The following is a 14,631-nucleotide window of genomic DNA, read 5'->3' as shown; positions in this document are numbered from 1 at the left end:
TCACGAAAAATTAATTAGCTCAAAATGGATTGACACTGAGCTTGTTCGATTTTATTAAATTATACAATGTTATGTAATTCTTCAAATTATAATTTTAATAGTATTTTTGTGCCATGACTGCAGAGTTGGAAAAATTTATGACGTAGCCATGCACACTTACTAGACCTTCTCATTCTAGTTTTAATGAAGCCTCAAAAAGACTAGACTAAAGAGAAGCGCTTATTTTTCTAATGCATAATAGTTGCATGATTCACATACTGTTTAACATTTTCACACTTTTTAATAAAACTGCAGTATACTACGCAGTATGCCAATACTCAGTTGAGATCACAGCCAAATTGTTCTCAAGCCGAAGCAATGAAGATTAACCAAACAGAATGAGAGGAGCTCAGCCAGGTTCATTCATTCAGACGCCATCAGTGTTGTGTTGATGACAGCTGTGTGTTTTTCCTAGGCAGATCAGAATTCAGCACATTGCAGCTTTATTTCTGGTGGTGGATATTAACAGCTGAGCGAGACCGTCTATAAATATGCGCCAGCGACGCTTAATTTGTTGCACACTTCAGACAAAGATGGAGAATATCTGTCACAATGACTAACGTGTTCCCCCGTTACCCACCAGGCTGACATAGCATAGCACTATAAAACAAATTTCTGTCCAAGTGCTCCAGGATGAGTGTCTGTCTCCGGCTCTTCACTGAAAGCTTCTCAATCAATACAGATGATCTGAGAGTTGCTCACACTCTTTGAAGGCCACACAGGAATTCGCTCACCAAACGACTGACTGGTCTAGAGGGGCTCAACAAAATTGTAATAGTCCACAAAAGACGAAAACAACATTAATTGTTTTTCTGCCAACTAACTTCAGGTGAAGTATGCACTCCATTAAGGGAGCGAATTACCATTTGTGAGTCATAGGTTCCTTTGGGAATTTCCTGTGGTGGTATAACTTTTGTTGAAGAATAAAAGGCAAGTTTCTTCAGGTAACGTTAACCACCAGTCTGATTTTACTTTTAAATCCAAAATTGCTATTGTAAAAAATCTACAGGAAACAGGGAACCATAGTGTTGCACTTAAAATTGACATCAAGTAGCCAGCTGTGGTGATAAAAATAAAGTTGTGGTATTTTGTATATTATATATATATATATATATATATATATATATATATATATATATATATATATATATATATATATATATAATTAAACCTTCTTACGGTTTTAAAAAGATTTCATATTAATATAATTTTACACTAGTAAATATCTAAATGGTATTCTGATGGAAACAAAATCAGCTGTAAAACACTGCATTCAAGTTAATTCTGTTTTGTTACAGCTTAATTTAATTTGTGTTGCAAATTTTTGTGTAACTAATATGATACTTTAATGCTAATATTATGAAAATTGTTTGCAGGATAATGGAAATAAGTGAGAAATATAATTAAGCCACAAGCCAGGCTCTTACTTTACAAATAATTAGGCAACAACATTAAAAAAATTTATGAGGGCATGTGTTGCTGACCTTGTATAACAAAATATTATTCCAAAATTTCAGTGGTTGGGCTGTTATCATCATAATAATGCTTTGTCCAGTGAAAAGTTGTCTTCTCTGAATCAGGAGAGATATATGCATAGATTTACAAAGTAAAAGTTATACAAGAATAATAAATGCATTACATATAGAAAGCCAACATAATCACTTTTAGCTCAATTAGTGGCTTATTTCCTTCGCACTGATTATTTCCATTGTGATGTGGACTGTTTGTCTTGTGGTTTATTTCAGGTTCATTACAGACTATTTCTAACTTTTGTTTGCATTGCTAATGTTCTGTTGCCCCCCTTGGGCCACCGTAGCTGAGGAAATTCAGCACACCAACAAGAAAAGGAAAGTTCTGCTTTCTCTCAAGAGGATGTGTGGTTCTACTTTCATTGTATTCCTACTGAGCTCTCTGTCTCTCATTTGAGTATGATTTCCAACTCTGGTATTCATCCAGATAATCCAGTGGCTTTGCTGTGATTACAGCAAGAGTTCATCCAAAATGTGTTGTTCCAAACCCTGTATGACTTTCTTTGTTCTGTGGAACACAAAAGAAGAAATGCTGAAGGTTTGTAATGAAATAGATGGGGTGAATTATTGCTTTAAGTTCATCTCTTTAAAGTGAACCCCATCTTAGTTTGGATATTAAGCTGTTAATTTTCACAGTTCATCACATATGCTCAGATCCCTTTATATCCCACAGCAAAATGAAAAACGTTAACCAAACTGCCAGATTCGTTTGGGGATCAACCTTTTATTAGTCGACAGGATTATCATGGAAAATATTTTCTGGAGTGTCCCAACTGTGAGCACTCTGTAAAAAAAAAAAAAAAAAAGAAATAGAAAAAAAGTAAAACAAATTTGTAAATATGTATAGTAAGGACAATATATTAATCTAATCAAATATAGTGAAATTTCATCTCACAACTCTTCAACATAACTCTCCCTGCAAGACAGTTTGGTGCAGAGCGGCAACAATAACATATTGCTACCATACAGCCCATAATCATATACTGTAGAACTGCTCATGGATCTTTATGAATATGATCATAACTGTTATTCTTTTAAGGGATCTCTTTAGATTGTCTTAGTTTCCCTGTAGTGCAGTATGTCTGCAATGCAGCAAAAATAAATCTAATGAAGAGAGAGCATGCCCTGAAGACACCTTTCTAGTGCACTACACTTAGGAGGTGAAAGAGCCACACTGTCAGTGCAGCAGGTGGTCCGGTCTCCCCCCATGCAGCATGCTAAATCAATCTTTGCTTCCACCGCAGCTAATTTGCACCTGAATCTGTCATTTCATTTGCTCTGGCTGTCAGAAGCTCACGTCATGGGTGAGTACAGCAGAAAGCAAACGTGGTTCGTGGATTTCCATATTGCACCATTGGAGAATGGAACACAAATAATCATCAATCAGAACTTGCTTTTCTAGGTTAAACAAGATATGTGCAAACCTGACTAAAGGACTTTATTAACCAAATCAAAAAAAATCCCTGTAATACCCACAAATAAAAGTAATTTCTCATTTTTTATATATATATTTTTTTATATATTTATACTCATAAGAATACGAAATCTTCACATTTGAATATTTTCGTAGTCAAAAAAACTCTGGGGTTGGCGCTGGGTCCTCCAGCGGTCGTTATTCATACTGTCATCTTCATATTAAATTGGTTCATCCTCATGCACTCCCAGGATTTCTTCCAAACAGACCGGTGACGACATTGGACCAATGGAAATCACTCTCACACTTTATCTCAAACTAATTACACAAAAAAATGTAATAAAAGAATGAAAATTGATTCCCATTCATTAGTTTGTGCACACTAACTGCTAAAATAAGTGAATCGATAAAAAGTCAGCATAATTAATATTAATAATAATAAAACCATTTTGGCAATCTCTGGGTGTGTGGATTTCTCTTTAAGAAGTAAATTCACTGTTTAAAAAAGCATAAAATAAAGAAACTGTTAGGAGTAGAAGTGGAAACATATATACAACCGCGTATGAAGAGTTCGCTTTTTGCTCTTGATGTTTTATTTTTGTCCGGTCTTTGTTATACCAGTGTGTAGGACTTTGTGTAGGGATTGTTGCTCTGTTTTAAGTGTCCTCTGGAGTCCAGCAGTGATTCCTGGGAGGTGCTGATTTTGGCAGCCTGCGCCAAGTCCGTTCCGGCCTCTCTCTGTGGAAGCGTCGATGCCGTGCCCGGTTGCCACTGCTGCACGTCCCTGCTGGTCGGTACCTCCATGGGCGTCGGCTCCAGCAAGGCGGGACGCTTCAGCGAGCGGGTCTTCTGTGGCTCCAAACAGGCCTGGCCCATTGCCCCCTCCCGAGATGCTCCCGACACACCCCTGTTCAAAAGAAAGTCCATCCGCAGGTATGGAGGCAGGTGTACGAGCTCCCCTCCTGCGGGATAAAGAAAAATACTTTGTTAGCATGGCAATCCAACTCGCAACCTAAAAAAGTATGTTCTATATAATATAAACATGGGTAGTATGAATGAAATTTAAGTGTACTTCATCCACCATGTTGTCACATTCTCGTGACCTACCAGTGTCAGTTGGGTTATTTCACTGCCAATCACAACTCCTCTCTTGTGGCTTCATGGAATAGTAAAGTGTCCATTGAATGCACACTCTTGGCAGAAGTAGCAGGTCATCAAGGTACTTTCTGCCTACCAGTTTTGAGCACTATTAATTTTGACATATTGTTTCTCACATGCTATATAGTATGGAAGTAGGCATATTCGGATGCAGTGTTAATGTTTTTTTAGCATCTTACAGCATGAGCTGCTCATTTTTTCCCTCAAAAAAATACACTTTAACCAGCTGGTTAGCTGGTCTTAGATGGTGTAACCTGGTCTCTGAGTCTAGCCAAGCTTCTGTTTACCTGGTTTAGATGGTCTCCCAGCCTGACCAGCTAAAAAAAAGAGCCCCAAATCGCTCCAAAACCAGCCAGCAGATCATCCAAAAGAGACTGGGGGACCAGCTAAGGCTTATACTGTTTTTCTACATGATTGGGTCAAATTACAAGATGAGCACGCTCTTCTCATGAAGCATTGCGAGAAAGTCTTTTCACAATTGACTTTTAATGAATTTTGCTAATCTTACAATGTAATGAAAAAAAAAAATCTTAAAAGTGCACAGAAATATTGTGTAAAACTGTAATTTTAAAGAGACTGAGCTAATTATTATTTTTTAATTACAATCCATTCTGGAATTGTCTCATCCACAGAGGATACATGCATTTCTGCCATAGATTTTGGTTCAATCTTTGAAGGCAGCATAATTTAGGCTTTATGTGTGGTCAAATTATAGAAATCTTGTGGGGGATCCATTGTCAATAATTTAGAGAAGTATTAAGCACAGCTCACAAAGAAGACACTTTCAAACCAAGCTGCTTTCTGTCGGTTAAGTGGCAACCAACTTGAAACTTGCGAAATAGGAAAATCATTCGCATCCACGCAAAATTCCAGATTGCTTTTGTGAATTCCTTTTGAAATGATTGGATTTTGCCCTCCAAAAAAAAATATGAACTCACTCAAGGTTATTAAGAAAAGCTCCTTGGCTGAAATTGAGTTTAGAGTCCTTACTTCTCAGCGATAGTCTCACCTGGTCTGTGGGCCTTGGGTACGGCCATGTTTATCACCCTGCAGACGTCCTGGGGTTTGGGTGGTGAGGCAGTGAACCTGCAGATGCCTGATTCTGACGGTGTACTGGAGGTCAGACTGTCCGTGTAATCGTTGGTGCCGGCGGTCATCTGCTCGGAGGATGTGTCTGAGATGAAGCACTCTGTGATGGTAAACTTGGCATGTCGTAGATGTTCCTCCATCTTGGCATGTTCATACGCTCTGGCCAGCTCCTCATACGTAGAAGACGCGCTCTCAGTTGAGACCATACTGCTGCGAGCGCGGTCTGAACACAGCGGGTCAGAACTCATCAGTAACAATAGGCACTTCTAGCATGTATTAGCTTTGATATGACACTTGATATTATTTGATTGGTGATATAAATTGACACTGTGAATTTTGTGATCATTTAAAATTATTTTTATTTATATTTAGCCATGGAGTATCTTTTGAGAAGAAATAAGAACAGAGATACACTATCGTTCAAAAGTCTGATGTTTTAAAAATAAAAAATATGTATTTTTAAATATGTATATGTAAAATGTAATTTTTATTATTGCCATTTAAAATAATTGCTTTCTATTTTAATATAGTTTAACATGTAATTTATTCCTATGAAGGAAAAGCAGAAATTACTCCATTCTTCAGTGTCACGTGATCCTTTAGAAATCCTTTTAATATACTGAGATTTGGTGCTCAAGGAAAATTTCTTATTATTTTTGTGAAAAACATGATGCATTGTTTTTAGGATTATTTGACAAATATAAAGTAAAACAAAACCTTAATAAAAATAAATACTATATTTTGTACCATTATATAAGTATTTACGATCACTTCTGAAAGTATTACTTTCTTAAATATTTTTATAAAATCTTACTGACCCCAAAAGATTGAACAGTATCATATTTTAATAAAATGCTGATAGACTATTTAATTTTCCACATAATATTCTTTAGAACTGTCTGTTACAATAAATCTGTTCTGAATTTATTGAATGATTCGATTGCATCCATAAATTTCATGGATGTTCCTGCATGCCATTTATATGCTTTAAAGTGGTTTAAAAACTTTACTGTTTATTTCTTTCTAGTTTTATATTCATGCATAAAAGAATGTAATACCTTGCCTTCATTTGTTCATCTTTTTTCTTTTTTTTTAAGCATGCACATAAATATTAGGAAATATACTAAATATTGTAAAAAGGCTGATATGATAATTTTAATACCCAGCTGTAATGACGTGTCAAGCCAACAAAAAAAAGAACCTAACAAAAGCTCAAGATGTACATACACTACAGTGTATACTGTTTGTTAGTGTAACAGACTGACCTGTGTCCTGTGACGGACTGACACTATAGCTGTCGCTTTCTTTGTCCACTGAACCAGCCACTCTGGGCGTCCCCAGCCTCCAATCCGTGCTGAGAGTGTGGACGGAGACAGGATGGTTGGGACGATTCAGCGTCCACTGACTGGCATAACGGTTACGGGCCGCAGGGCCAGCTTTAGCTGTACGGCGAGAGGTGGGATCTGGGGGCGGTTCCGAAATGCTCGGTTAAACAATATGATCAAATAGCCACTCTCTTATTTATGTGCTAAGAAGTTTCTTTCTTACTCGACAGACTGCTCTTGCTCGTCCCAGGTCGGACATCAGAGACGTCCACCAGTGGGCCGGTGGCCTGCGATAGAGACTGATAGTGGACAGAGTGCGTAACAGTAGCAGACTTCTGTTTGGCAGTTTCTCCGAAATCGTTATCCGTCAGTAGCACTGTTGATCTGTCGTCTAACAGGGAAGGGAGAGATGGAACTATTAGAGACCTCTATAGTATCATTCTTCCTCAGACAAATGTTTAGGTTTGAATATGGTTCAGCGAACACGACTCACCCACTGTTTCCATGGTGTCTCTCTCTTCGATGAGCAGCTGCGCTCGGGGAATGTCGATGTGCATGCGGAGGGTCTGCTGTTGTTTGTTCATGGTATCTGAAGGCCTTGTGTTCTTACTGGAGGAGAACACAAACAAGCCTGTGAATAACATCTCCGCTTCTACAAGGTCAGCATGACATGTGAGTCATCAAAGGAATAGTGCATTATTTGCTCACCCACCTATAAGATTTTTTTTTTCCTTTGTGGAACACAAAATAAGATATTTTAAAGAATTTCCCAGCTGCAGTTTCAATATAATGTAAGAATATGGTAACCAAGGACAAAAAAACAGACAAAAAAGGACACAAAAGTCAATGTAAAAGCATCCTTAATCCAGAAATTCTTCTGAAGCAGCAGTCTTCTGTGGTTTATTCATCACACAGATCTATTTATTATTGAATCATTTCTCTATAATGTTCATTAGAACTGTCTATATATGTTCAAAAAGCTGATTCTATTGCTTTGCTTCAGAAGATTTGGAATATAGCAACTCCTTGATGGTGCTTTTTAATAAAATGCTGATAGAATTTGATTCGTTTGTGCATAATATATTCTTTAGAATTGTCTAATACAGTGAATCTGCTAAAAAAAAAAACTGATTCAGAAGATTTGGAATATAGTGAGTCATATGACCTACTTGAAGCTTTTTTAATAAAATGCTAAAATAGTTTGAGTAATTGAGGTTAGATACATTTGTGCATAAGTATATCTTATATTCCATATACAGACAGTTTTGGAATTATTTGATGGTGATTTTTAACAAAATGCTGATAGAATTTGATTCATTTGTGCATAATATTCTTTAGATCTGTTGATTCGAAGAAATTGATTGAAATTGTGTTTTGTTTAAGAAGATCTGGAATATAGTGAGTTGTATGAACTACTTGGTGCTTGCTTTTTAATACAGTGCTGAGTTAGAATCTTTTGCGCATGAACTATCCATTACAATGAATCTTTTCAAAGAAACTGATTCTGTTGTTTTGCTTTATAAGATGTGGCATACAGTGAGTCATATAAATGACTTAATGGTGCTTTTTGACAGAATGTTGAATTTGATTCACTTAAGTTTGATTCATTTGTGCGTAATATGCTTTGGAACAGTTACAATGGATCTGTTTCAAAACACTGATTCTATTGTATGGCTTCAGAAGATTTGGAACAGTGCCTCGTATGAACTACTTTTATGATGCTTTTAGTCATTTTGGATCATTATGCTCTCAATGAGTGGAATAGAGCAGCTCAGAGATTATTCAAAATATCTTATTTTCTTCTGCATAAAAGAAAGAAGATTATATGGAATGAAATGAGGGCGAATAAATGACAAATTTTGGGGTGTTTCTGCCTTTAAAAGCAAAACTGAAAATCATCATGTTTACCTCATAAGCATTTCAGCCAAACTCTTTGCATCTGTGAAAAAAAAGCAGCTTTTGTAACATACACTGAAATTGGAAGTACTATCGAGTCATGAAAAATAAGGCTGATATACATATATGTAACATATGCTCTCTGTATTTATGCCTACGAATCTACACCTTCTCTTTGAAAACACTGATTTGTAGCTAAAAGCTGTGAAAACCATCTGACCCCTGAGCCGCTTCAGCCTCTGCTCTCTCCTCCTCCTCCTCAGCACCATCAGCAGGACGAAGAGCAGCACCATTCCCACCAAAATGCAAGAGATCGTCACCATCATCGTCATCCCCTTGTTGCCAGTATTTATCACTGGGTCGTTCACCGCCGTCTCCACCAGCGGTGGAATGGTGCCTTTTGAAAACACATTTAACATTTTGAAGCACAAACAAATAATATGCATTTATTGTAAAGGTGATCCATCAAACTTCACATACTGCCGTCGTAGTCCAAAGTAGCAAATTTGACACGTTTCTCAGCCAACCCTGCGCTGTTGTACACCTTCATCTGCAGTTCGTACCAAGTGGCTCCTTGAAGCTCCTGGAGGTTGAAGCTCTTCGTTAGAGACGTGCACTTTACTTTGGTCCACACGGGGCTGTCCAATGGACGGTATTCCAGAGTGAAGGAGGTGATTGGACAACCGCCATCATTCCAGCCAATCAGGTTGAGTTTGACACATGTTCCATTAATGCTATTAAACAGCTCCTGCTCTTTGGAGAACTGTGGCTCTGTGATGGGTAAAGACAATGAAGGAGAACAGGAAAGGTGTTTGTGATCACTACCTTGAACAATTCCACACCATTATTTGAGAAATTGGGTTTCCAAAACAAAATGCACACCTTTCCCATGAGTCTTTGCTTCGATTATCTCACTGATTCGGCCTGGACCAACAGCATTCTGGGCTGTTAGCGTGAACTTGTACCAGGTGCCACAGTTGAGGTTCTCCAGACGGTAGGAACGCTCGCTAGGACTAATGGAAATACTTCCCCACTTCTCACTGTTGTCCGCTGAGTATTGCAGAATATATCCTGCATAAAGTCAGACATGGAATTAATTCATAATAACAAATCTTTGTTTGGATTTCATATGATTTCATATTCTTTAAGACTGACTGTTATTATTCAAGCAATGCAATTGGATCCATTTGTTCAGTGCACTTTATATCCAGCTCATCCACATCAGTTGCTATAGTAATGACTTCATCAGAGTTGTTTTCTTCCAAACCGAGCTGCTGTCAGTGTGACAATGGAGGACGGATGCATTGTAGACATTGCTGTATTTTACGCATTTAAACGTTTTGTGTCTGTAAGTACATACTTGTTTTTTAGGTCCCACTTTATGTTTCATTTACTAATGCAGAATGAAATGCAGTTCACATTCTGACATCATGATATAAGGGATTTTACAGTATATTATGTAAAATTGGTTTATATTCACATTACTGTTCAAAGGTTTGGGGGCGATAATATGTTTTAATGTTTTGAAGAAGTCTCTTCTGCTTACCAAAGCTGTATTTATTGAATCAAAAATAGGGTAAAACAGTACTATTGTCAAACAATATTAATAAATATATTTAAAATATATTAAAATATATATTTTTAATGTAATTTATTCTTGTGATGCAAAGCTGAATTTACAGTAGCCAGTGTCACACGATTCATTGGAAATCATTCTAATATGCTGATTTGATGTTAAAAAATGTTTCTTATTATTAAAATTTAAAACAGTTGTGCTGCTTTATGTTTATGGAAACCATGCTTTTTTTTTTAATGATTCTTTGATACTAATTTCTTTCAAAACAAAAATCTTACTGACCCAACACTTTTGAATAATAGTTTTTTTTTCTTTCTTTTTTTTTCTTATTTCTTATTATTCAGAATGTGATGGATACCAAACCAAAAGGCCAGATTATTTAAAACAAATAAATCAGTGCAAAATCAGATTCACATTATGTAATAACAGAGTATAAAACTAATTATTATGAAATTATAATTTAGGCTCTAAATTCACACAACACAACGGTAATGTCACGGCTTACGCTGCTGGAAGGAACACGGAGCCGAAGGATAAACGAAACAAGGCTTTATTAAATCAAACATAGGCAAGGTAAGTAGCAAATAACTGGTGGCAAGTGGCAAGTGGCAAGTTGCAAGTAACAAGTAACAAGTGACAAGTGACAAGTAACAAGTCGTGGCCTAATGGTTAGAGAGTCGGACTCCCAATCGAAAGGTTGTGAGTTCGTGTCCCGGGCCGGCAGGAATTGTGGGTGGGGGGAGTGCATGTACAGTTCTCTCTCCACCTTCAATACCACGACTTAGGTGCCCTTGAGCAAGGCATCGAACCCCCAACTGCTCCCCGGGCGCCGCAGCATAAATGGCTGCCCACTGCTCCGGGTGTGTGCTCACAGTGTGTGTGTGTGTTCACTGCTCTGTGTGTGTGCATTTCGGATGGGTTAAATGCAGAGCACAAATTCTGAGTATGGGTCACCGTACTTGGCTGAATGTCACTTCACTTATTTATTTTTTAAGTAACAAATGGACAAGTGGACAAGTAACTAGTAACGAGTAGACCCGACAAAACAGAACTGAAAGGACAAGGCTTTTATACAAGGGATAATGGGGAAACACAGGTGGATGGCATGACTAAATTAACAGGGACATGGAACACATGCGGAAATGACTAGACACACCTGGGAACTAATCAAACCACACACGGAAGACAGAAACTGGGTCACAGGGGCAAAAACACACAAAATGAGTCCAGGTGTGTGACAGTACTCCCCCCTCCCGGTAGGTGCGTCCTCGCACTGTAGAAACAACAAAGGGAGGCGTGGGTGGGAACTTGGGAGGAGGTTCCGGTGGAGGACAGCCTCCCAGGAGGGGGCCAGCAGACAGGGACCACAGAGGAAGGAGCCAGGGAGGAGATGACGGAGGGAGGAGCCAGGGAGGAGACAGGAAGGATCTGAAGCAGGAGGTACCCAGCAGGACCCAGGCCACAGCCATAACGGCCCAAGGTGGGGCCGACGGTGGAAGGAGCCATGGAGGAGGAATGGTCACCGACTCCAGGGACTCGACCCACGGCAACGGAGCAAGTGGAGGAGGAGCCCGAGGTGGAGACGGAGAGCCGAAGAGCCAGGGTGACGGGGAGGAGCCGGAGGTCTTAGGCGGAACTGATGGCTCTGGTGACTGACGCAGCGATGTGGATCCGGAAGGCCGCGGTGAAGCCAGAGTGACCGAGGACTGAGGTGTAGCCGAGGGGATGAAGGAGCCTGACAGAGCCGGAGGGACGGAGGGATGAGGCGAAGCCGGAGGAGTGGAGTCCCGAGGCATAGGATGGACGACGCCAGACCAAGGCGGAGCCGGAGGGACGAGGGAGCCAGGCAGAGCATGTGGACTGCCGGGCCACGGCGGAGAGGAAGGAGCTAGGAGCCATGGTGGAGCCGACGGGTCAACGGGCCGAGGCGGAGTCCAGGCCTCAGAGGCTGGAGGCGGAGGTGAGGGAGACGCCGACCAAGGCGTCGCTGGAGGATGGCGGTCCCGCTGAGCTCGCACCACAATGATGGTAGGCTGAGGGCGAGCAGAGGGGCTGCCAGACGACAGCGGAGGAGGAGGCAGGAGTGGGTGGGAGGGTGGGAATTTCGGAGGAGCAAGCACTGGAGTGAGCTCTGGGGCTGGAGCCCGTCCTGGGCTTAACTGGGGTTCAGGAGCCCGTCCTGGGCTTAACGGAAGATCAGGAGCCCGTCCTGGGCTTAACGGAGGATCAGGAGCCCGTCCTGGGCTTAACGGGGAATCAGGAGCCCGTCCTGGGCTTAACGGAGGATCAGGAGCCCGTCCTGGGCTTAACGGAGGATCAGGAGCCCGTCCTGGGCTTAACGGAAGATCAGGAGCCCTTCCTGGGCTTAACAGAGGATCAGGAGCCCGTCCTGGGCTTACAGGAGGATCAGGAGCCCGTCCTGGGCTTAACGGGGGAACAGGAGCCCGTCCTGGGCTTAACGGAGGATCAGGAGCCCGTCCTGGGCTAAACGGAGGATCAGGAGCCCGTCCTGGGCTTAACGGAGGATCAGGAGCCCGTCCTGGGCTTAACGGGGGAACAGGAGCCCGTCCTGGGCTTAACGGAAGATCAGGAGCCCGTCCTGGGATTAACGGAGGATCAGGAGCCCTTCCTGGGCTTAACTGAGAAACTGGCATAGGTGAATTGGAAACCCCCTCATTTTGACCCATTTGGCGCTCCACATTTTGCTCCCTCGTGGTGGGCAACGTCGCCGGCTCTCGCACCTGGTCTGACGGGTTGCTCTCTGGCTCTCCGTCATCGGTGGGCTCGGGCTTATGCCTCGTACCGTGGGGAGATTGTAGGCTGGGCTCTGGGTCCAGAGTGGACCTGGCGAGATCCTCCATTGGGCCGACCGTGAGAGGTGACCCATTTCTCACCAGATTCCACTCTATACAGGCGGCGAAATCCTCCCGAGGACCATCTTCGGGCAACAACGCTCTGCACCTGGAGTTCAGGCTGGCGTGATAAAAGGTGCAGAGCGCGTGGTCTGGGTAGCTGGTGGCATTAGCTAGCACGAGAAACCGTTTAGTATGGTCCTCGAGAGAAAGTCCCTCCTGCTCCAGCAGGAGGAGGAGGTATTCGGGGCGATAGAGGGGATCCATGACACACTACGGAAAGAAAAAGACTGTGAAAAAACGGAAAACAAAACGGAGAGAAAACACGCAGTTTTTAACTTTTCGGTCGGGTCTTCTGTCACGGCTTACGCTGCTGGAAGGAACACGGAGCCGAAGGATAAACGAAACAAGGCTTTATTAAATCAAACATAGGCAAGGTAAGTAGCAAATAACTGGTGGCAAGTGGCAAGTTGCAAGTAACAAGTGACAAGTGACAAGTGACAAGTGACAAGTGGACAAGTGGACAAGTAACTAGTAACGAGTAGACCCGACAAAACAGAACTGAAAGGACAAGGCTTTTATACAAGGGATAATGGGGAAACACAGGTGGATGGCATGACTAAATTAACAGGGACATGGAACACATGCGGAAATGACTAGACACACCTGGGAACTAATCAAACCACACACGGAAGACAGAAACTGGGTCACAGGGGCAAAAACACACAAAATGAGTCCAGGTGTGTGACAGGTAATCACATTAATAAAATTTTATATAAATGTAAAGGAAAATATCACATTTGAATTGGATTTTCCGGTGGAGGACAGCCTCCCAGGAGGGGGCCAGCAGACAGGGACCACAGAGGAAGGAGCCAGGGAGGAGATGACGGAGGGAGGAGCCAGGGAGGAGACAGGAAGGATCTGAAGCAGGAGGTACCCAGCAGGACCCAGGCCACAGTCATAACGGCCCAAGGTGGGGCCGACGGTGGAAGGAGCCATGGAGGAGGAATGGTCACCGACTCCAGGGACTCGACCCACGGCAACGGAGCAAGTGGAGGAGGAGCCCGAGGTGGAGACGGAGAGCCGAAGAGCCAGGGTGACGGGGAGGAGCCGGAGGTCTTAGGCGGAACTGATGGCTCTGGTGACTGACGCAGCGATGTGGATCCGGAAGGCCGCGGTGAAGCCAGAGTGACCGAGGACTGAGGTGTAGCCGAGGGGATGAAGGAGCCTGACAGAGCCGGAGGGACGGAGGGATGAGGCGAAGCCGGAGGAGTGGAGTCCCGAGGCATAGGATGGACGACGCCAGACCAAGGCGGAGCCGGAGGGACGAGGGAGCCAGGCAGAGCATGTGGACTGCCGGGCCACGGCGGAGAGGAAGGAGCTAGGAGCCATGGTGGAGCCGACGGGTCAACGGGCCGAGGCGGAGTCCAGGCCTCAGAGGCTGGAGGCGGAGGTGAGGGAGACGCCGACCAAGGCGTCGCTGGAGGATGGCGGTCCCGCTGAGCTCGCACCACAATGATGGTAGGCTGAGGGCGAGCAGAGGGGCTGCCAGACGACAGCGGAGGAGGAGGCAGGAGTGGGTGGGAGGGTGGGAATTTCGGAGGAGCAAGCACTGGAGTGAGCTCTGGGGCTGGAGCCCGTCCTGGGCTTAACTGGGGTTCAGGAGCCCGTCCTGGGCTTAACGGAAGATCAGGAGCCCGTCCTGGGCTTAACGGAGGATCAGGAGCCCGTCCTGGGCTTAACGGGGAATCAG

At 42.7% G+C, this 14,631-nt stretch overlaps 1 protein-coding gene across 2 annotated transcripts in view; it reads right to left on the bottom strand.

Moving 5' to 3' along the window:
- Positions 1-2,107: 2,107 nt before the first annotated feature.
- The window catches only part of LOC132132451 (cell adhesion molecule DSCAM-like), a 77,468-nt gene continuing 64,944 nt past the window's right edge, over positions 2,108-14,631 (bottom strand). Inside the window, exons 25-33 of one of the 2 annotated variants that reach the window (XM_059544824.1) lie at positions 9,333-9,521; positions 8,931-9,221; positions 8,671-8,847; positions 8,463-8,493; positions 7,048-7,163; positions 6,778-6,969; positions 6,495-6,692; positions 5,150-5,452; positions 2,108-3,944 (exon numbers count right to left, since the gene is read on the bottom strand). In XM_059544824.1, the coding sequence (XP_059400807.1) occupies positions 3,595-3,944; positions 5,150-5,452; positions 6,495-6,692; positions 6,778-6,969; positions 7,048-7,163; positions 8,463-8,493; positions 8,671-8,847; positions 8,931-9,221; positions 9,333-9,521 (1,847 nt within the window). In that variant the 3' untranslated portion in view covers positions 2,108-3,594. The remainder of the gene's footprint in view (positions 3,945-5,149; positions 5,453-6,494; positions 6,693-6,777; positions 6,970-7,047; positions 7,164-8,462; positions 8,494-8,670; positions 8,848-8,930; positions 9,222-9,332; positions 9,522-14,631) is intronic. The other variant, XM_059544825.1, reaches the window with a different exon arrangement.

This window comes from Carassius carassius, chromosome 49, assembly GCF_963082965.1.
Source record: "Carassius carassius chromosome 49, fCarCar2.1, whole genome shotgun sequence".
Taxonomy (NCBI): domain Eukaryota; kingdom Metazoa; phylum Chordata; class Actinopteri; order Cypriniformes; family Cyprinidae; genus Carassius; species Carassius carassius.
Note: the sequence above shows the minus strand (reverse complement) of the source record. Positions and strands in the feature narration are given on the sequence as shown.